A 23,296-nucleotide genomic window follows, 5' to 3' on the forward strand; every position below is an offset into this window, starting at 1 on the left:
AATAAATGAATAACCCCCAGCTATAGTATATGATGCACAAAGCCATTCCAACAAAATGTTTTTTGCCCCACCTGTCAGGCCAATACTAAATCACAATTGTATAATAATTATTAGTAATTTATGCACACAAGTTATTTTTCCTGATTAATTGATAGAGTTATAGACAATTCCTGATGTTAAAACGAGTCAAGAGCATGTGGCTCGAGCCTCTCTTGGTCATCCCTATTCTGAGGTTAGAGTCAGAAGAACTAGGGGCTAGCCTCAGCCTCTGCAGTGTTGCATTGAGAAAGCCAATATCTTTTCTGGGCCTCAGTTTCCCCATCTATACAATGGGGTTTACCTACCAGAGTGAAATGGAGTCATACATGTGAAGCTGCAAAGCTCTGTACTTGTCCTATGCGTTAATACTCTGAGAGGGAATAACCAAATTCTCAGGAAAAATGTCAATGGAGATGCAGTTTCTGATAGGGCGTAGAATCCAGTAAACTAAGAGCAAAGGTACAGTGTGTGGGCCTTCAGTAATTCCTATTTGTCTCCATGCTCCGTGGCGAACCTTAGAAGAAGGAGAAAAGAGGCCACCTAGCTCTTTATCTATCTATTTTATCTAGCACAACTACTTTTCCCACTCCTATTGTGGAATGTCATTATGTCATTCAAGACACTGTAGTTGTTGATGGTGTAACTATTATGTAATTTCCTTAAGAGTCCATGCCACTATCAGTCTAAAAACCAGTCCGGTTTGATCAATTCCGTGTTCTCAAGACAAGCAACATTTTTTTTTCCTAGGAGTCAAAAACTCCAGTTAATAAGTTAGTATTTATATGCATCTCTTGACACAAACACACTTATCTCCTCATACCAATTAATCTCCCTTGTAAAGTTCAATAAATTTTAAGATAAATTTGCTATAAAGCCTGTATATAGAGATCAGAATACTTGACCCAGCATTTTGGTCAGCTGCTGCCCAAAAGCTATTCTTGCCACCCACAGCTCATTCTGGAAGACTGAGTTTCGTGTGAATTAACTCACTCTAGATCAGCTATGCATATTCTCAGAGCCAAACAAAATTGGAATAAAACAAACCAGACTCTAGAAAATTAAAAATTGTGTGAAATTGGAAATAAAACCAAAATACTCATAGTGTACTTTTTTAGGCTTTAAGGTAACACGTTATCATGGTCCGATGTATGTTATGGAATGGAAATTTTAAAACAACTTATTAAAAGGTCTTTACTACCTCTATAGGCATATTATAGACTTCACAGAATACAAAGATTCTCACTCAGGAGAGATTATCACTAACTGAGAATGACCTTGCTATACAAAGTCAGGGCTAAAAGGCCAAAACAGAATATAGATGTGACATGTAATACCTCTGTTACTGAAAATTTCAGCCAATATGCTCTGTAATTCATGTAATGTTCTCACAGATTATTCTGCACATATTTTTCTTCTCCTGAGGTCAAGACCATCCAACAAGGATGATAAAAGAAAACAAAAAATTCTGACCCTTACTTTTGTTAGTTCTTTGAATTCCCATAGAGGTAACCAACGATTATAAAATTTTTTAAATTTTTTATTTGAAAACATTGATCTTATTGAAACAATGTTGTATAAAGAGAATTGGTAAGAAATAACTTGAACAATGCTTGTTAAATGTATTATAATACATTATTCTCTGCAACAATAAACCAGAATTTGAAAAATTAAGTTAATAGGTTTCTTATTTTCCCAGAAAATGTTTGTTCTTAAAAGTTACAAAAAATAAACAAACAAATAAATAAATAAAGTTATATCGTAATTCAAATTCGAAAGCATAAACTTCTTTTCCCTCACCTTGTCTAGAAAGTAAGCATATGTGAAGGCAGAAATAAGAGAATCCAAGTCACATGATTTGTGTCCAATAACCACATGGACCTTCTCCAAGCGTTTACTTCGATTCTGAAACAAATTCAAATAAACCATCACTATTTAATGTGCAACAGATCAATCTAAAAAGGACATTTTTCAACCATTTTTTTAAAGTATACCTTAGCTACATTCATACATGATTGCAGAAATTCATAAATGTACCATGAAGTTTTACATGAAGACGTAAAATTGCATAACCTGTTTAACATTCAGAAATGCTCATTTAAATTTTAATAAATTGTCAGGAACAGAACATTGTTGGTTCACAACCTTGGAGCTTCCCTGGGTGAAATCTGAAAATGGCCCCCGTACCCGGAGGGCAAGAGTACTGCAGAAAGAGGTGGGCCACTCCAGATTGGTAGGTGGCAATATTAATATGCAAGGGGACTTACTTACAAGGCTCGTCTTGGACAGCCACAGGATAAGTAGATCTTTGCAGCTGCCCACCAGAATCTTAAAAGTTTATGCAGAGGCCTGAACTGTGTTTAGTCACGTACAGTCTCAACAACACATTGTATCTCAAGGCTGTGTTCTTGAAGAAGGGTGGGAACAGTGGGCAGAACATATATTCCAAGGACGGGGAGGTGGTGAGGAGCCTCCAATTGCCAGGGTCTAGCTCACAGCTCACCTGGTGGTCATGTCCTCTCAATGACTACCTCCAAGAAAAAATGTGGTTCTGTTAAGATTATCCACAATCTAACTTGATATGAACTGTAACTCTGAGTCATAATTTTTTAGCAAAAAGTTGTTTTGGTGGAAATAGCAGTTCCATAGTATTCTATATCATTTCCTTATATAAGATGTTCTTCTTAATTTGACAAAGTGACTTTTTTCATATGCCCCTGGCATACATCACACAATTTGGTTGGAATTCATTTTTTCATGCCACATTTTGGGTGACAGGATATGTTCTCTCTGCATTATATTCCATAATTTAATAAATGGAAGTTGTAACACTTTTCCTCCCCTCAGAGAAAGGAATAGGATTCAAATCATTGCTCTGAAAATACAAATCAGTTGCTATTAAAACGTGTATATAGTCACTGCTCTAGAAGAGGAAAATATACTGTTATCTTTCCTGGTTAACTCAATATTTACTTAAAATTTCTTTATAGAATTCTGACCTCCTTTTGAAACACTGGGTTGGAAATGCCAAAGAACTAATCGCTTCTGGCAAATTCCACAACAAATCTGTCCAATAACAATATTGTAACCCAAATTGATATCTTTATAGTATACCAGAGATGTCACACGCATATTTCCCTCACTTTTCATCCTTTGTTTTAATTTCTCTTTTTAGGACTGACTAGAAAGCCAACTCAATTGTAATACTGCTCAAGAAGGCTATTTTAAAAAGCACACTGGTCATGACCATAAAAGACTCAATAAAAAAGACTTCCTATTCCTATCTACGGAACAAAGATAAAGCATTATTTAGTAATTTACTAGATATTTTACAAAGGAATCTATAAATTTGTTAGTGTTTGTAGGGAACTGCTGGTGTTAGTTTAAAACAAGTTATTAAACAACCAGATTGTTGTCCAAGGAACATAATAAAATAAATCTTGATGTGGGCCAGGTTAAAGAGTCTATCAATATAGAGAATGATGGCAGGATCAATATTGCAAATGAGTCATCCAATAGGTAATCATGCTAAATTAAAATAAATGTATATAGTTTAATATAGAGATATTGATCTTTAGTAAAACAACATGATTTAAAAGTATGATATAATCTCTCTGAAGATAATTACAACTCCCTTCCCCCATTGCCACCAACTCTAGATCCTATTCCCTCCACTCCCAGAATCCTTCCTTTAACCTCATAAATTCATAGTTAGCTCCTTTGGTTGAGTACCCTTTGCGGGTCCTAGTCTAGGCCCAGTTTTCACTCTCACAGCTGGACTGTTTCCCATTCGCAAGACTGTCAGATATTCTAAAGACATCTCAAGAAATTTAGGCGAATGGAATTATACTCCATTACAACACAAACAAATGCATTAGGAAATCACATTACTGTAGAGTGCTGTTCTTCCGAGAAGCTCAAAGGTGTAAGTAGACATTACCTCATTTCTCCTCCCCAGATCTTGTAAGGCAGACAGTAAGAAGATTAACAACACTGTTTATAGGTCAATGGAGTCTGTGATGAGACCAAGATTGTTCCCAGAACTCATGACCCAGTACAGTGAGCCCTGTCTTCTCTGTCCTGCACCAACCAATTCCAAAATGTCATAATGACTTCAGAGTCTACAAAACGAATGAGCGTGGGGATTGAGGGAAAAAAGAGAATGTTAAACATGCATTCTAAATACAGCAGTGCTTCAGAAAATTTACAGCATCAAACTACCCTAAAGCTGACCTATCTGCTTTCTTGCCTAGGTTTGATAATTCCTACGCACCGCTCTGTGTTCAACACTCAACTGGCATGAAAGAACACATGGGGTAAATAAGAAAACTTGTGTGTCAATTCATTTCCAAACTCAAGCCAATTACTGCTTAGGAAAAGAAAGAAGCTAAAAGGATTATGAACCCAAATATGTTAGATCAATTGTCACAACTCGGGAATCTTCTAAGATTATTATTTATCCCTCTCAATTGTCACAACTCAGGAATCTTCTAAGATTATTATTTATTCCTCTTCCCTTTAAAAAGAAAAAAGGACATATCATCTTGTAGGCCAGCTGATAGAAAATCCCAGTCCAAATCTTTGAGGTTTCTTTTGTTGCCATATCCATTCTTTGCACGCCCTCTCATTGCTCTTCTGACTTCCCTTCTTCCCACACATCAAGTTCCGTCATAGTCATGACCTCTTCTAGTATCATTCACTCATGTTTGCCACCTCTAGTCAATGCCCCAGTTCCCAGGCTCCAACACTCTTACCCCCACCACCCACCTCCATCCAAATGTACCATCTAGTGCACCTGAGACCATGGATCTATCTGTTCTCCACTAACAATTCTAATGGAGAGTCCATGCCAATGTGTATCCCAGAGATAATGAATTACCCACCAAGGTAACATACTTTCGTTTTAAAGAGACTTTTCAAGAATTATGCCACAATCCAAAAAGATGACCAGAAATTTCAGGTTGGCTAATAATGTTGGACAAGGCAGAAGCAATATCATAACCAGAAAGTACCTTTGGTACCTGCCAATGAGACTTAAAAGTTATAAGTTCAACTTCAAAACACCTCAGATGTTCCATAGTGCCTGATTCCTACCAAAAACCCCTGATAAGATATAATTAGAGGTTGGCACAGGGTACATATCATAATTAACCATGGTCAGATGGATTCCTGCTAGCTTGGAGGAATAAAATATGATATTAGTTGTGTAGATTCACCCAGTAAATAAGCTCAAGGAGTGTGCAGGATTTGGCTCTTCAAATCTGGGCGTCAAGAACCAGCGAATACAGACCTACTTTTAAGCTTACCATCCTCTTGGCAGTGAGAAAAGAGCAAGCACATGGGTCAAACCAAGGCAGAAAAGTCTGGGGACGGATTTCAAGTGTCCAGGGCTGGTAACAAGGGGTCCTTGTGGTGCTTGGTCTATACTGTGGCAATGGCCCCACTTTCAGGGCAGCAGTGAAACTAGTTCACAGAATTCAGAAGAGACTTCTGACCACAACAACACTCTACACCTCTCATAGCAGGTCCGAGGGCCCCTTCCTATGTCACATCTGCACATATTCATAGACTCACAGAGGTTCAATCTTAATATCTATGTACCTTGACACAGTTCACACTGGGGTCTGGATTATTCACAGACTAATTATATCCAAATAAAAGTGACATGTACAAATTTATCAATTGAATGTATTATTGTCATTCAACTAATAAAAACCTGTTTGTGTCAGACATGGTACTAAGTCCTAGGGATATAGCAGAGAACCAAACAGACAAAAACTCCAGCCTTCATTACACTTGCATTTCAGTGTAAGGAGATATGATAAACCAAATAATTAGGTAATGATTAATGGAGGAGGTAGGGTGTGCTGGAATGAGGCACATTTAAGAAGATGACAGATCTGAGGAAGATGACATCTGAATTGAGGAAATGTGACCTAAGGGTGTCTCAGGCCAAGGGAAGAGCAAGTGCAAAGGTCCTGAGGTGAGAGTACTCCCAGCATGTTCTACAAATAACTACTGCCTAGTGTATACAATTTCTAAATGTGACTTTGTAAACTCTTAGCCAGGAGTAAGTAGATCCAGAAAGTAAATACCCGCTCCCTAGTACACAAGCACACAAAGTATGAAGGAGATTCATCAGTAATGGCTACGCGCTGCACAAAGCCAACACTAATGGAATCCTGATAATGGGTTGAAACAGATAATGTACCACTTTGTCATCTAAATAGTTCCAAATAGTTGGACAGAATCTTTCTATGATCGATATATAAAAGAAAATATATTGAATATGCCAGTATTCCAGGTCACAGTTTTAATATGCTTTCAAAGCATAATTCTATATATTTCTAAAATGAGACTTCTTAATGAAGTTTACTTCTTATCTCTTTTTAAAAGCCAGCAAAATGCCTAAGCAATCAGATTCAACAGCCCATTAAAGGAAACTGCACTTGTCAGGCAAAAGCACTTTCAAACCCACCCACAGAAAACAGAATTGATCAGAAAGAGGACTTCCATGGTCCTGCTGTAAGCTTAGGCCCCCTCCATCAGTTTTTTCATAACTCCACCCTCTGAGAAACGAAGCTGTTCCCGCTATAGCTTCCCACATCTAAAACCCCTCAATAGACCTGTCGTCAACAAGTACTTGCAATACAGCTGTACTATAATCTCTCCATACCTTTTTTCTTAAAAATCTTATGAAAATTTTTTTTTCAAAAGTAGTTAATTGAAAATAATTTTGTCTTACAAGCATTGTAGATAAAACCCACAGAAGTTGGAGAGTCTCTTTCCTCACACGCTAAAGCAGGGCACATTTCTTAGTCCCTTATCCTTAATCAATAAATGCAGAAGAGGAAAAGTCTCATGAATTTATTCGATGGTATCTCCAAAGAAACTCAGGCACAGAAAAGAGTAGACAGTTGAGCTACTGCTTCCTTGACTACTTCGTAACTCCAAGTCACTGAGGGGTCTTCCTCCCTGGAAGCTGGCTTATGGGTGTTACAGAAAAGAGCTGGGTTCCTCCCCAGGAGACCCCATGCCACTTGTAGTTGCCATGATTCTAAGTAAGAAGACTCAGAGGGTTGGCAGAAGGAAAGCTGCTCATGTTCCTGTAGGTCCTTGACTCCACCAGGAAGACCAGGTGCGAGGGAATGCTGAAGAGGCCGCAGCCAAATGCGCAGCAAGGACTAAGGGAGCTGTGGAGATGCCCAGAGCAATCTAGTCCTGCAAAGGTGAGGACAAGAGCCGGCTGATAGCTCTGCCGGATATGGATGAAGTCACATCCTTTGTTCATTTGGTAAACAAATGAGGTGCCTCCTGACACTGGACCCGGAGTTTACGATGATTTCTGGAATTCCTGACCTGAATTTCTCATAATCTTATCATTACCTGGAGAAAGTGTGCAACTCAGAGGGAGAGAATGCTGGAGGGAATAACATGGCATCAACCAAAAGTTAAAAAAAACAAAGAAGGAAATGTTTATTACTCTCTGCACGGCCTCCGGAACACGGATTTTTTTCCCTGCCAACTGAAAACTTTGTATTTTATTTCTTATTTTTGTTTATTTCTCCAGTAAGAAATGTATAACATTATAAAAAGTCAGATACAACAAAAATTAATAAAACAATGGTAACTACTTTGTTAAGTTGCTGACTAATTCACATTTTTTGTTTATGCACATATATTAACACATACACTTTATAAAAATGGGGTGCTTCTATTCCCACTCTTTAGAAACTTCTTTTTTTTCACTTAACAGTATACTACGCATCTTTTTCCATGACTTTATTAAAATACTTTATTCCTTCTGGCTTACACATCTGTATGTATTGCGGAGGGGGGCAGGGGCTGGGGAGTGTGAGGGATGTATATAGAACATCTGGAGTCAGCATAGGTGCCTTTCCTCTGCCCTCCCCAAATCTCCACATCATCAAATAGGAAACTCTGATGCTCTGATCCACTGGCAACTTAGTCCAGTTCCAGTCTAATGGTTAATTAATAAACAATAATAAGTGACTGGGAGGCCACTTCTGAGAGCTGTACCTCAAGTCATGAGTAAAAGCAAAAACATTTACCAGAATCTACAAATTCAGGACATAGGCACTTTATATTTAATTTTCTTATAAATGTCTTAATTTAATTGGTGACATTCTGGATGAACATAAACCAACAGATTAGGAAAAGGCAAAAAGCTTTCAATGATAAGACTCAAATAATTTTGAGGTAATTCAGTTGTCTTACTGATAAAACTGAAACCTAATCAATTCAGATAAATATATATTGCGTATAACCTCTCCCCAAATTGCCCTACCAACCTACCCCAAACATTTTTTCCCTCAGCCTTCTCTTTGCCACACTGCAGAATGCCCTCTTTTCATATCTCTCGTTTGTGAAAAACAGGGGATGGGAGTCAGTCTGAGCAAATTCAGCTGTAAATAGCTCAGACACTGCACACCGACCTACCTGTACCTCTTTCTATAGTGCCAAATGCAAGAGGCCATGGTGGGAAAGCCGGCGATGCGAAAGCCAAAACCTAAATCCAAATATTGCTTGTCACACTTCTTTTTTATGTAGGCAGTGTGGGTCCCCAGTTCCCTTGAAGTCAGGCTCCTTTTAGCTGGATTATTGGACATCGATTCAACCACTCTTTTGCCTTCTCAGTTGAATCTATTCTTCCTCAACCTGTTTGCTGCCCATCTTGAAAGCAAAGTGTTTTCAAAAGGAGTGACCTCATATATAGTTTATATATACCCTCTGGATCATGATAATGATCTGGGCCAGAATTGTTTTTTTACTTAGAGCATTTAATATTTTTTAAAGGTTTTCTTACCTTTTTGAAAAAAGAATTTTATTGAAATACAGCTATTGAAATAACATACAATATTACATTAGTTTCAGGGGTACACCATAGTGATTCAACATGTATATATCTAAAGAAGTGATCACCATAAGTCTGCCAACCATCTGACACCGTTCTATGCTATCACAATATTCCCCATGCTGTATTTTATATCCCCATGACTATTGTGTAACTACCAATTTGTACTTCCTTAATCCCTTCACCTTTTTCATCCTGCCCCCCGCAACCTCCTTCCCATTAAGATTTTCTTTCTAACAGTGTCCTCAAAGAACAAGTTTTTGGGAGCAGCACCACTATTTTCCCTCCACAGCTTCAACTATAAAAGTATCAACAGTCAAGGATGGTCCCCCAAAATCCTTACCTTTCCTGAAAAGCCCATATAGGAATCGTCCTACATAGCTTCCTAAGATAGGTTCCTTTTCCAGCCATTCCTCTTTTTGGGGAAATGTGCTCATATATTTATTACCAACTGGATGGGGTAGCTCTGCAATCTCTCATTTAGGTACGGCTTCCTTATAGGTTATATATACCAGATGTCCCATCCCAGAAGTTTGTCCTTCATGGTTTCATAGGTCTTTGTAATCTCTCAACCTTTCCCCTTTTAAACTCAAGAGCTGTAGTCTTTTTCGTCTAGCCTCATATGGACAATGCACCCAGGTCGACAAGGCTTTCCTTTGCCTCATCTGACCTTCTGCTCTCTATGCCCATTTACTGTGCTTAGACCTTGCTACGGATTGAATGGTATGCCTCCAAAATTCATATATCAACGCCCTAACCCCCAAGGTGATTGTATTTGGAGATGGGACCAGTGGGAAATATTTAGGTTTAGATGAAGTCATGAGAGTAGGGTCTTCAATATGGGATTATGGCTTTTATAAGAGGAGACACCACACAGATTAAGCTGTCTCTTCGTCTCTCTCCCTCTCTCTCACTCTCTCTCTGCCATGTGAGATCACAGGAAGAAGGCAGCTGTCTGCAGGCCAGGGAGAGCTCTCACCAGAGCCTGACTATGCTGGCACCCTAATCTTGGACTTACAGCCTCCAGAACTATGGGAAATATCTGTTGTTTATACCCAGTCTACGATATTTTGTTATAGCAGCTCCAGCTGGGTAAGACCAATGTTCAGGTTGGAGTTGTTCCCCACGATTCAAAACCACTAGGAGATAACTGCACTTTAGGAAAACTTTGGAGAAATTCTTTTACTAAATGATTGATTTTCAAAGGCAATACAAGAGTTTTAAAGGCCAAATGAGAAACAACATCCCTGATACATACACGTAGAAATCTACACCCACGTCACCTAAGATTTATACATTATTTTATAAAATAATGTATGTTTATCATAAAACACTTGTTACACGTAGAAACTCACAAAAAAAGAAAATAACCCTCAAGATCTAAAGTTAATAACTATAAGCATTTAATGTTTCCTTCTAACTTTTTGTCTACTTTTGAGTGATCTCTTTTGTAACACTGTGATATTATTATACATAATATTTTGTAACCTCTTTTTAACAACATTTTAAGTATGGCTCTAAAATTCTAAAGTATAAATGTTGTGATGGCTAGGGCTGATATGTGTTTGCTTTTGTGACCCCAGCTACCAGCATATTGCTTTGCACACAGTAGGTGCTCAATAATTACTGAAAAAATAAATGAATTAATAACTACAACATTTAATGGATATTGTATTCTTTAACATGGATCATTAAAACTTATTTGGTCAATTTCTTACTGGTGCAGATTTAGGTTATTTTAAATTTTTGATAATATAAATAAGACTGCAGTGAATATTTGGAAGATAATATTTTTGTGCCCATACCCAGTTATTTCTTCAGGATAAACTTCTGGAGTTTACATTTCTGGGTCAAAGAATGTACATAGTTTGATGCTTACCAGAATGGTTGCTACATTTTTCACTCACAGAAACACCTGATTTTCAAACCTTCAACTCTGTGTTTAAGCATACATTGATAGGTAAAACAGTATCTTAATGTTAATTTATATTTATTATAATTATGAGTGATTTAGGTTATTTTTTTCATAAGAACATTAAACATTATTGTCTTCATATGGACATATTTTTTGTTACTTTTTCTCTGGGTATATTTTAGGATGTCTGTCTTACTCTACTTGATGAATAAACTATTAAACTATTACTAATATCAATAAGATATTACTTTGTTATCTGGTCTTGGGCATCTATGGAATTTGTTCAATAAGTTGCATTAAGTATGCAATAAGCATGCATTATTTAATATGACATCATTTCAAGCTGTAAAGAGCAATGGTACACTCTGTACCATCCTTTCCTCAATCCACCTACTGTGCTTTCTGAAAATGTTCCAATAATATACATCAGAATGCTAGAGAACAACCATGGAGAACAGCCCTGGTCTCCTAGTTCTTGACTGGAATGCATTTATTCCTTTGTTTTGTAGTTAGCTTCATGTAAAAATGATAACGCAACTTAAAATTAAATCTAAGGTATTAACTGTGTCATTATTAAATGTTTTTAAAAGTAATGAAAATTTGGAAAGACAACAGCACGTAAAATGATAAAAGACAAACAATAGAGTGTAAAATAATATTTGCACCTTCTTGCCATTAAAAGGGCAATATTCCTAACATATGAAGAATGCCTAGACATTGATTAAAAAAAAACTAACAAAATAATCAGTAAAGGATGTGAACAGGCAATTAACAGAAGAAGAAATGAATATATGAAAAGAAACTCAACCTCATTAGTAGTCATGGAAATGCAAATTAGACCAACAATAAAATGTCATTTTTTTGCCTATCAGATTGGCAAAAAATTAAGAGTGTTAACATCCACTGCTGGTTAAACAGTGGGATAAGCAGTAAGGAATACTACAACCAATGTGGGAATAACTTGGTAGTATCCATTAAAATGCAGAATGTTCACACTTTCTGATCCAACTTTTTTATTCCACTTCTAGCAATCTATTCTACAGAAATAAAATCACCAATAAGTATGGACATTTTAAAATTTCTTCTTATTATTTAAAACCCATTGTCAAACATGGATATGTAATAAAATCCCAAAGAATGTCTATTAAAAGAGTATTTGTAATGGAGGGGAAACAAAGAGAAAAAACCTCAATGTACAACAATCAAGGAATTATTGGACAAATTATGGCATATCCATAAAATAGAATCAAAGCAGCTATTACCAAACAAATGAGTTAGATCAGTATCTAATGACCTGGAAACAAGTACTCCAATATTTTCTCCACAGCATCACATGGCTGCTTCTTCCTTCCTGGATCCTGCCTCTCAGAAGAAAAACATGCTATGGTTTCCACTTGGGTGACACTAATGTCTTGGTGACTGAACTAGGATCACCTATTAGGGCATTAATGCAAATTGTTGAGCCCCACCCTTGATACTTAGATTCATAATCTACAGTAGAGTCTAAGAATTATGTGACTGGTTTGGGAACCATGGCCTTAAAGAGGACCCATGACTAGCTCCTAAGGACCATCTGGCGTCTGTCAACTGCAGAATGTATCTGCATTTGGTTTTTGAAAGAGACTTCTGGAGTTCCTCTAATCAAGTACAATTTCAGAGAGCATTATCAGTGTTCTATTCATTAGATTTACTTAAGTTCTGAGTTAGAAGAGGCCTTAAGATTCACCCTGTTGAAACGCATCAATGGTTTTCAAAGTGAGGTAGTGGACCCCAGAGTAAAGGAAGAAACCACGCAAACTATTCATCTCATCCTTTAAATTTTTCTGTTTTCTTAATATATTTTATAGTATGCCTTATATGCTAGTATATAGTACTACACGAATAGAATTCAGAAATAAATACATATCCTGAGAAAATGTACTCAAAAGACTTTTATTAATGCTGTTGTCCAAAAAAAAACTGTTAGAGACTATTTCTTATAGATGAGACAGCTGAGAACTGAAAGAGAAATGGCAAAGGCAGGTAATAACTGCATTTCCCATCTAAAGTCCACCATGCCACCACCGGCCCAGTGCTCTACTTCTGCTGTGAAGTATGGAGAAACAAACGTCAACCACACACATGAAACTGAATAGTAACTCTCTTCATTTGTTGGTCTGCGCATTCTTTAGTTCCTAGTCATTCATCCATTTAGGGGTCAGCTATTCAACATCAAAGATCCAATTCCACCAGACTGATGGTTCCTCCAGAGCCCTGGCCACATCTTGAACTTGGTAACCCCCAGAGTTCCTAAGGCAGTGAGGCTCTGCACACAGCAGATGCTCAAATCAGCATTTGTTAGTGAAAATGATGATATCAGATATAACAGTTGGGCAGAAGAGAGTTTTCAATTTTTATATCACATTCTTATGAAGTAACAGCACTATGGAGTAACACTTTGCTAACTACCCAAAAGTTAAAAAGTATATTACAGGCTGCTTGTAATCATCTGTCTCTTAGGCTTAACAGACCCTCATTTGGTGGTGGGGTCTCTCTCTCTCTCTGAATTTCTCTCTCTTTCTCTGAATCTCTCTCTCTCTCTCTCTCTCTCTCTCTCTCTCTCTCTCTCTCTCTCTCTCTCTCTCTCTCTCCCCACGCAAGAACATTACAAATTGTGCATTCTACCTACTTCATGGTGTAAAGTTCCAAAAATGCTTTAAAATGATTTTATAACGTAACAGATTTTGTGAGTGTTTTGTCATCACGTATTCCCCCTTTCTTCTCAAGACTTAGAGCATTTGACTTCCGAGTCTATCCCACATTCTAATTTATCCATTGTTCTGAAGACATAACTGTTGTAATAATTTTAATTTTATATGGCTCAAGCAGTGAGAAGAAGCACGCAATGGAACTCTTGTCATCAAACGACTAGCTCTTAGTACCTGTATATCCAGCAGGCCAATCCTGGGCCCTGAAATAGATGCATTAACCACCATAGGAGGGCATGATTGTAATTAGCTACCAGATGTCACTTATCTCTGTCCCCAACACTTGGGTGATTAATGGGTATCCAGTGTAGAACAATTTTAAAATTTCAATGATTTCAAGACTAAAAGGGTATCTATTGTATTAATAATCAGAGCTACTGAGGTTCTTGCCCCAAGGCACTGATTTTACACACAGTAATTTCTAAGGAATTTCAAAACTTCATATGGTGCTTTTTTATCTATTCTGCAGTCACAGAGTGTCTCTTTTGGTTGACAAAATGTGTTAAATAGGTTGTAAAGGTCAAACTACTTCCTACTCCATATTCATAAATAGGATGACAACAAGACATAAACCTGCTTTCCCCAAAGGTCATTCAGTGTTCATATTTAGAATGCCCTTTTCACAAAATGTTGATAATTTCTGAAGCTGGGAGATAGATATGTGAATTTTTCTCTGGTCTCTCCATGGTGCATGCTTGAATTAAAAAAAGCAACTCTGAGAGAGACTGGAGAAAAAGAGAAAGCAAATAGGTTTACAAGAAAGAAATAGGGAGAAAAAAGAAAAGAAAGGGACAGAGGAAAAGAAAGAGAGAAGGAAGCAAGGAGAAAGAAGGAAGGGATGAGGGAGGGGGGTGGAGGGAATGCCCTTTGCACTGGGTTTTATGTAAAGCCCAGGCCCTTGAGTGCATACCCTTGGTAACGGGTCCAAGCACGTCTTTGGTTTCAATCTATAGAAGTGAATCAGCACTTAGAATTGCACCTGGTTAAAACATTCAACTAAATATGTTGAAAGAATGGACCAAAGTAAAAACAAAATAAGGAGCACAAATTCTGAGTTCATGGACAGCTAAAGTCTTGGTTGGGAATAGAATAGCAAAAACAGGCAAATGGTCTGCCACCTCATGTGCCTTTCTCCTCCTTTATCTCCTACCATATTCTCTCCCACAAACGCTCACATACACCTTACATCCTCTTGGACAGTCTTTTTTCTCTGTCTTATGGGGAATGGGTGCAAGGGAACAGCTGTTCTCACGATACCATTAGCACACAACGGAGAAATAACAATCCATCGCAGACCGCATAAAACGATCCCATACCACCCTGATACATAATTCAAACAGAATCTTCTGTGATATAATTGAACAAAGAAAATGTTCTCAGTGGAACTAAAATTGAGGGCTAAATCAGCGATACGTCCAGGTTGACTCCATATCAGAAAAATTACTGGAGGAAAAAAAAGGACGTTGAGCCTTCACTTTGCTTTCCTTCTGTAGTTTTGCTTCCTTTCCCCTTTTGATCTTGACAGTCTAATGTTATCCCTATGTTCTGTGTGTATATCTAAATGTTCATCCTGGCTGCAATAAGTCAAAAGCCATTTATGAAACGTGAGAAATAGCCCCAAGTGGTGATTTCCATCTTGATTCACTACAGTACTCAGACCCACTTCCCTGTTTCTCTCTTTCCCCATCTATGGAAAGCAGAAATGCCTTCTGAACAGAGGCGGGTGTAGATGGGGAGTTTCTTCATAAACTATGAACTAAGAAAAAAATGAGGGCTATTTAATTATTAAAATATTAGTCTTCAGGGCAAATTTGAGAAATAATAATAAAAACACAGCTTTCTAATCTTTTCTTTTCCCTGAATAATATTATATTTTGAAGCTCGGTGGGTAGGGTGTTGTCCACCCCTGGGTAGAAGTCCTTTGTCCCAGAGATGTTGCTGTGAGCTGCTCCAGCGTTGAGTGTGTAAATGACACGCATGGCTGGACGTCTTTCATAACCTATCAGCAGATCCTGGGAAATCTTAGGATGCCTCTCAGTATATACATGGCATGTACTAAATGTTTCTGAGAAACTTGTTAGTAACTTCTGTAAAGAACTGAGAGAAAAGACTGAAAATAACTAAAGGTATGATGCCCTTTGAACTTCTTCAATTTACTGTCTTTGTCTATCCTTCCAAACACATTTTCCAGGCCTTCCACTGAGAATATAGAAGCTTCTGAAACAGAAAGTGTTCATCTTTGTGCAGACACATGCTGGTGGGTTGCTTAGCAGATGTCCACACAATACCCTCAAGGTCTGGTCCAGTTTATCGTATCCAACGATACGAACAATTTCTTACATGAGTCACATATGGAAATAAAGAGGCAGTGACATTATTGTTAACACTTATGTAGGATTCAAGAAACTAAAATCCCCTTAGTTTAGCCACTCCCTACCCCCGACAGTTGCACTGGAGGATCGACACCAGCCAAGGACTCCTACAAGACAGACGTCCAGCCATGCGTGTCATTTACACACTCAATGCTGGAGCAGCTCACAGCAACATCTCTGGGACAAAGGACTTCTACCCAGGGGTGGACAACACCCCACCCACCGAGCTTCAAAATATAATATTATTCAGGGAAAAGAAAAGATTAGAAAGCTGTGTTTTTATTATTATTTCTCAAATTTGCCCTGAAGACTAATATTTTAATAATTAAATAGCCCTCATTTTTTTCTTGCTATATTTCTCTTCTTTAAAGTTATAGGAATTTAATTATTTAACTTAAAATGTTTTCAATTTTATTGGAAAATCTGTGATTCATAGTCTTCTGCCACCCTACACTAAGTTTCCAGAACTTGGTTTTGTGACCTTCTCTCTGATCAGGTCCTCCTAACGTGTCACCCCTACCAGAGCCAGCCACTATGTGGCACAGGTTGCTCCGGACACTTTAATTATTTCTTCTTCCTCAGATCGGAAGGGCTGGAACTAATTAGTCAGGTTTTCTCCTCCCATGAACAAGCCAAGCTGCGCTCAGAAGACTGTTCCCAGAAGCTTTGATTTTCTGAAGTCAGCTTTTTGCTGTCATAAGGAAGATCTATTGCTTTAATACTCACGCGTGTAAATGTCTGCATTTGGAACGAACGTCAGGCAGGTGACACCACACACCTGGCATGTCTGAAACCCGCTCAGACATGACAGTAATGAACAGATAAGTGGCTGGAAGCAGGCAGGAGAAGAAGATGCCTTTCCAGCAAGATGCACTTATGCACGTTCACAGGGAAATGTACAAGGGATATGCAGAGCAATTACTGTACTTTGCAAAGATGACAGTTTTTAATGATGCCATTATTTGTTACATTGTGTGTTTTGCAGTGACAGAAGAACCCTCACCTTCCAGGTGACCTCTTATTCTCTCTCTCTCTTTCTCTCAAAATATTTTGAGGAACAGGAAATTTTTTTCAAACTAAACAGTACCTGGCACACAGTAGTTCCTATTCAATAAATTTTTTTAAAACACATGTCTTAGGGCACAGAATACTGCAACAGGATATAGATATAGATGAAGATAGATATATAAAAATGCTCAAGTACAAATTCTGTATTATTTCACTGATAGTTTAAAAGCATAAGCATTTTAACATTAACTAAGGACCACACTCTGATAAGGACAAGCTTTCCCAATGAAAGGTTTCAAATCTAAGCATCAGATCCTTCCAACTGTGGGATAATATGATGTTATACTTCTGAGTAGTAAATAAACTATTTTTAAATTGTCCAGATATTTTCCATGTATCTGCTCTCTTCTGCTGAGAGAATTGCCAGCAGTCTCTAAACATAGCCTCTCAATGAGGAAAATTTTCAATATATCAATGTGAATTCTATTTGGGGCATAATTAACTGAATAGATTATTGAGAAGACTTTTAATACAAAATATTTAAACAAATTTTTCTGCCCTGATATTTTAAAGAAATCAGTCACTTAGAAAAGAAAGTTATTATATTAAGAGATTTTTGTTACTTTAATTTTTAAATAGTGTCATATTAGACTTTCAATTAAGAAATACATATTAAAATATTGATAAATAAGAATGCTTTAAAAATATTATGGAAATCTAACCAAGACATAATGAAAATGCATTAGACCACCAAAATCTTTCACCATAATAAACAGCTGTAAAATAGATGACATCAGCTTTAAATTTTTTTCACTCATCTTGTAAGCTAAATCTTTGTGCACATTGGGCTTGTGGCTATGTTCAATGCTGAATTATGTAAAGCTTTTAATTAAAGACTCAAATTTTCTTACCATTTTATTTTCCTTAGGAGAGTGTTCTTTTTGAGTAATTTCCTTAGCAGAAGTCTAGAATTTCAACAACAACCAGAATATTACATATTTATTTCTTAATCCCATGCAGTCTGCTTTGAAAACACCAAATATTTGGAACTATTAGTAACCTAACATTTCTACCTTATGACTTACAACTTTTACCTTATAACACAGTGCCTAAGGTATAGCTGTCAAGCTTTTGCAGGTACCAATGTAAAAACAAACACTATTATTATAAATACTTTTTAATTACTTACTGAACAAAAATCAAGGAAGTGAATCTATGGTTTGAAGACCCAAAGGGGTAACAATATCTTAGCAATTATCTTGAACTGATTAAGAAAGTGTCATTTATCTTCACGAATAGATCAAATTCCTGCCCTATGCCCTCTCAAGTTTTTGTTGGTTTGTTTCTGTTTCCCAGGCCTATAGCAACTAAGAACGCTTATTCTCCCCAACATTTTGTTTGTGTATGTGACAAGAAGTGATTTTTTTTAATTCACTCATATCTTGAGATATTCAGAATCTCAGAGTGGAAAGAAAGGAGAAGATGCAAAAAAAAAAATCGTTGATGGTTAAGCTTCTGGATGTGGTGGTAGGAGGATGCTGGTAGTAAAGTGTGAGGAGAGAACAAGAAAAGAAATGTGAGAGAGAATGTGGCACCACAAGATGGAGCGGTAGTCCTCTCTTCCCACTTGCTCGGTCTGCAAATCCCAGCTAACTGGAGAGAGTTAGCCACCCAAGCAGCAACAACCAGTTAATGACGGTGATAGCAGAGAATACGTCACTGTCACACAACTCCAGAGGACGCCATTCACATTCCACAGGGTTGTGCTCTAAGGAGCATCTGTAACACGCATATGAACTGAATGATGCCTCCAAAGCAACTGGGGAGCTGCTGCCACAGATCATATGGTTTCTCTGATCCTGGCATCATTTCACAAAACTCTCAGAATCCTGGATGGGAGGTCCTTTATCACCCCCAAGTTAAGAAGTCTGGGCCATAGAGACTGTCCGAGGTAACTGCCCTAGGACTAGATCACAAGCCTTGCACTTGACTGCTTCCCCACCAGTGGGCTGACAGTGACGTGGAAAGTTTCTGGTAATCCTGTGCCACCAAGTCTCTGCTCAGTCTTACTTCACTCCACCTGCTAGGCCATTTCATACATGTTTAAAATAATTTTGTGGTCAACTCTGGATTATCTTGGATTATTATGGTAACTTGAAAAAATTACGTTATAGGTAACGCTATTGTAGAAAATGAAAATAATAAACAGTTATATAGATTAACTGAGACAACTGCATAGTATTTAGAAGACTTCCATTGTCTGCCCACACCTAGCAACAAAGGACATCATGCCATACTGAGCAGAGACCTTGCGAACTGGCAGAGCTGTAGTTTGGAGGACTGACCCTCTCCTCCAACAATCCTCACTGAGAGTGAAGCATCAGCCAGTTCTACCATCAAGGCTTCCTTGGGAGTACATTCCAAACCCTTCTCTCAGCCCCCCTCCCTGAGCTCCTTGCCCCTCTGTGGGCTTTTCTGAAAGCCTCTCCTTCTAGAGAATGGGGGAGAGGGATAGGTCAATGAGATACAAACACGGGTCTGTTGTCCTTTCTACTTCACCCTGCTACAAATACAGTGTGATTATTCATGTGCTACTGAAAAACAGTGTGGGGGCACAGAGGACAGCAGTATTAACTGCCTTAAAGTGTCGGGAAGCTTCTCAGAGAAGGTGACTTGTCTTTCTTCCAGGGAAGAGAGATTAGACTTCTCAGGGAGAGAAGTAGCAGGAGCCTCTACTGTTCTTGCCATGCTTCTCTGTAAGGAAAAGACCATTGGACACATTGATTATGGAACACACACACACACACACACACACACACACACACACAAACACACACACCTCCTTATTGGTCCGAGATGCATACTAAAGAATTTATAGGTGAAATGGTGTGATGTCTGTGATTTCCTCTAAAATACCCCAGGAAATAAAAATGTACATATATACATGTATGGTGTGGAAACAGATTGGCAAGACATTGATAATTATTGAAAATAAGTGTTATGGATTAAGTTGCATGTCCTCAAAATTCCTATGTTGGGGTTCTAACCCGCCAGCACCTCTGAATGTGACGTTATCTGGAAATGAGGTCGTTGCAGATGGAATTAGCTAAAGTGGGATGAGGTCCTTAGGTAGGCCCTAATCCAATACAACTGTGTCCTTATAAAGGGGAAATTTTAATATGGGGTCCAGAGGGACAATAATGTGAAGATACAGGGAGAAACCCATCTAAGAGCCAAAGAGCATCTCAGACGGCCAGAAGTTAGGAGAGAGGCCCAGAACAGATCCTTCACAGGGAGTGTGGCCCTGTGAACCTCTACATTTCACGCTTCTGGCCTCCAGAACTGTGAGACAATGAAGTCTGTGTTTAAGCCACTCATTTGTAGGTACTTTGTTTTGGCAGCCCTAGGAAATTAATACACTAATTCATAGGTCTACTGAGGAGTCTTTATGCAAGTTTTTTCCATTTTTATAGATGGTTGACATTTTCCACAACACAAAGGTTAAGAAAGAAGGGAAAAAGTCTCATAAGAAATCTCAAAAATATTAATAATTCAGCTGCACTCTGCTACAGCACTCCCTAGAGGAAACCACCCAAGTAGCTCTAAGATCCAAAAATACAGCTGATCCTCTCTTCAGTCCCTGAGTCTAATTTCTCATCTGTAATCCCTTTTTCAAAGAATTGCTGGTAAATCTCCCAAACAAGGTGCCAGAGAGCTCCACTGTGCCTCTTGGCTCGTCCAGACTCCAAACAGCACATTCTCCTCTGAAGCATAACTGCAGGCAGCCCTGTAGCCCTCCGAACGCTGCACACAAGGCGAGGAGGGAGAAGCGTCTTGCAGGACAAACTCATGATGAAAGCTTTTGTGAATTAGTTTTCTCCCCAAATGTGAACCGGCTACCAGATACACTATATTGATGGCATTTAACACTTGGTAGGCAGGTTAAGTAAAAGTACACCATAAAGCCTGAAATCACCTCATAATCGCATGTAAAGGCTAAGTGAACCAGGACCACCACAAGTACTAAAATACATGCTAACAAAAGCAGTCAGCATTTTCCATACCATATGCTTGTAAATGCTATTCTGCAGGGAACCAATTAAAACTATAGAATAGTTAGAACACAGACATATGGAACAAAACAGGGCAACTTATCTTGTCACCGCGGTGCTTGCTCAGTACATCTACTAGGGAGATGTATGACTGAATTATTAGTACAAATAAAGGCTATCTTAATTATGAACACCAAAAGGCAACACCAGCACTTAAAGCTTCTGCGTTGGTCATGACATTATTTAGATTTTTAAATGGAAGGAGAGCCTACTTCTTCCAGAATCACATGAAATACTAGTCACATTAAACATCAAAAATATAACCACTACAGCAAATCATTAATCAGCCTAGGTCTCCGTTTTCTCACCTGTTACATTGGGGAAATAACAATAATCACATTCTATGAAATTCACAGGATTTCTGGTAAAAATATTTGAAAAGTGCACACCAAAGCACGTTCGGACGTGGAATGCCTTGAACCAGTGCCGAGTTTGTCTTTGTTATTACTGTTGGAGAGAACACACGCAGCTAACACAGAATCAGCAATTATCAAGACTAACTCTGACAGCCATTAAGTTAAAAATCTAGAGGGAGCTTTATTAACTTTTCCTGACATTAAAAAGAAATGACAACTTTTTAAAAATCTGAGTTACATTCCTAGGTCAGAGTAACCGGCAAAAGACAGTCGACATTTTCCATCCCATCACTGCAGCTTCATTTGGCATTACTGCTTAATTTAAAGTTAACATTTAAAGAAACCAGACATAAATTCTAATAAGATGATTTAAACATCATAGGAGTAATGCTGGAACTGCAGGCTCAAGCAATGTCTCAGATACAGAGCATGCGAGAAATATAAAAGCTTAGATTAAGGAAAAAAGGAAAGGAGCGTGTAGCTGTATTAACAATCCCAAGGTGAGGTCAGAATGAGGGGTCATTGCAAGGGGGCTATGTTAATTAATAATTAATTAACACCCAAATCCCAGCAACCAAGTTTAAAACACTAATTCTACACGCACACAATCTACTTCCTTGTCCGTAACTGCCTGCTGTTGTTTTTAAAAAATCTATACTTCTTGAGGCCGGTGCACCCATTTTCCCAGGCTTTCCTCCTCTGACACACCCCTCACTGTGTTTCAGCCACGGAGAGGGACCTGAAGTGTTGTAAACTCACACTCCTTTCAGTCCCCAAGCCTTGGCACTGACACTTCCCTCACCTAGAATTCCCTTTCCCCCTCATCTGCCCGGAGAACAGTGACTCATCTTTCAAAACTGCTCAAATATTCCATTTCTGTGAACTCTCTCCTGACCATACCACCTGAAGTACTCTCCAGTACCAGAGGTTTCTGAATTGTAAATAGACATCATCAGAACTACATGTCCTAAATTGTGAGCAACTTCAGCACAGGATTTGTATTTGAGTCATCTGTGCAAGTCCCAAACCTAGCAACATTCTGCATACATAGTAAATAGGTGCTCGATAAAGGTTTATAAATGCATGAATAAGGAACTTGGGCATAGAGGCTCTCCTAATGCTTAAACCATTCTGCTTCAAACAGGAGAACATTAAAATCATACAGCAGGTGTGGCAGCATGAAGAACTTTTCAAAACACACAGCCCCGGTGCCATTCTGCTGTTTTGACCAGGTAGATCTGAAGTGGGGTCCAGGTGCCTGTGTTTTTAGTAAGCTCCCCAGGTGAATGTGAGGCACATTAAATCTAAGAATTATGGCTCTATCACATATTAATAATAGACAGTCTTACTTCCCATGAGGTAGAAGAAATCACCTCCCCAAGCCTGCTTGTGAAACCCATTTCACGAGAAATGATGCACCGACACACAGAGGGGACAGTCTTGGGTTGTACAAGAAAACTATTTTAATGGATAAATGGAAATAAAAATATGCAATTAAAACTCAGAACTCAGATGTGACTGAGGTGAATCACAGAGAACTGTCAAAGATATTTCTATGAAGGTGAAAAACAGTTTGTTCCAATTAGGAATACAAGAGCACTCCATGTCCAGGACCCACATTGCCAGACAGACTGGGTACAGGGTTCCCCTTTCTCGCATCACTGCCCCTCTCTGGAGCCAGTTTTCCATGGACTTTTTAGGACTTTTCTGCAGCAGGCAGTGGGTGATGCTCATTCCACAACACACCTACGTAAACAACTGCCTTTTAAAATGTCTCTCTCCTTTGATTTACCCCCTCTTTCTGTGATACCCAAGGCTCCTCCCCTCACCCACAGACACACCTATTACATTTAGGGGTGGGGGGCGGGGGGTGAG

At 38.4% G+C, this 23,296-nt stretch overlaps 1 protein-coding gene across 9 annotated transcripts in view; it reads right to left on the reverse strand.

The window, feature by feature from the left end:
• Positions 1–23,296, reverse strand: part of PRUNE2 (prune homolog 2 with BCH domain) — a 227,602-nt gene that overhangs the window by 175,637 nt on the left and 28,669 nt on the right. For all 9 annotated transcript variants that reach the window (XM_033123649.1, XM_033123644.1, XM_033123652.1 and 6 more), the window contains exon 2: positions 1,837–1,941. In XM_033123649.1, the coding sequence (XP_032979540.1) occupies positions 1,837–1,941 (105 nt within the window). The remainder of the gene's footprint in view (positions 1–1,836; positions 1,942–23,296) is intronic.

The sequence above is a fragment of the Rhinolophus ferrumequinum genome, chromosome 12 (genome assembly GCF_004115265.2).
Source record: "Rhinolophus ferrumequinum isolate MPI-CBG mRhiFer1 chromosome 12, mRhiFer1_v1.p, whole genome shotgun sequence".
Lineage (NCBI taxonomy): Eukaryota > Metazoa > Chordata > Mammalia > Chiroptera > Rhinolophidae > Rhinolophus > Rhinolophus ferrumequinum.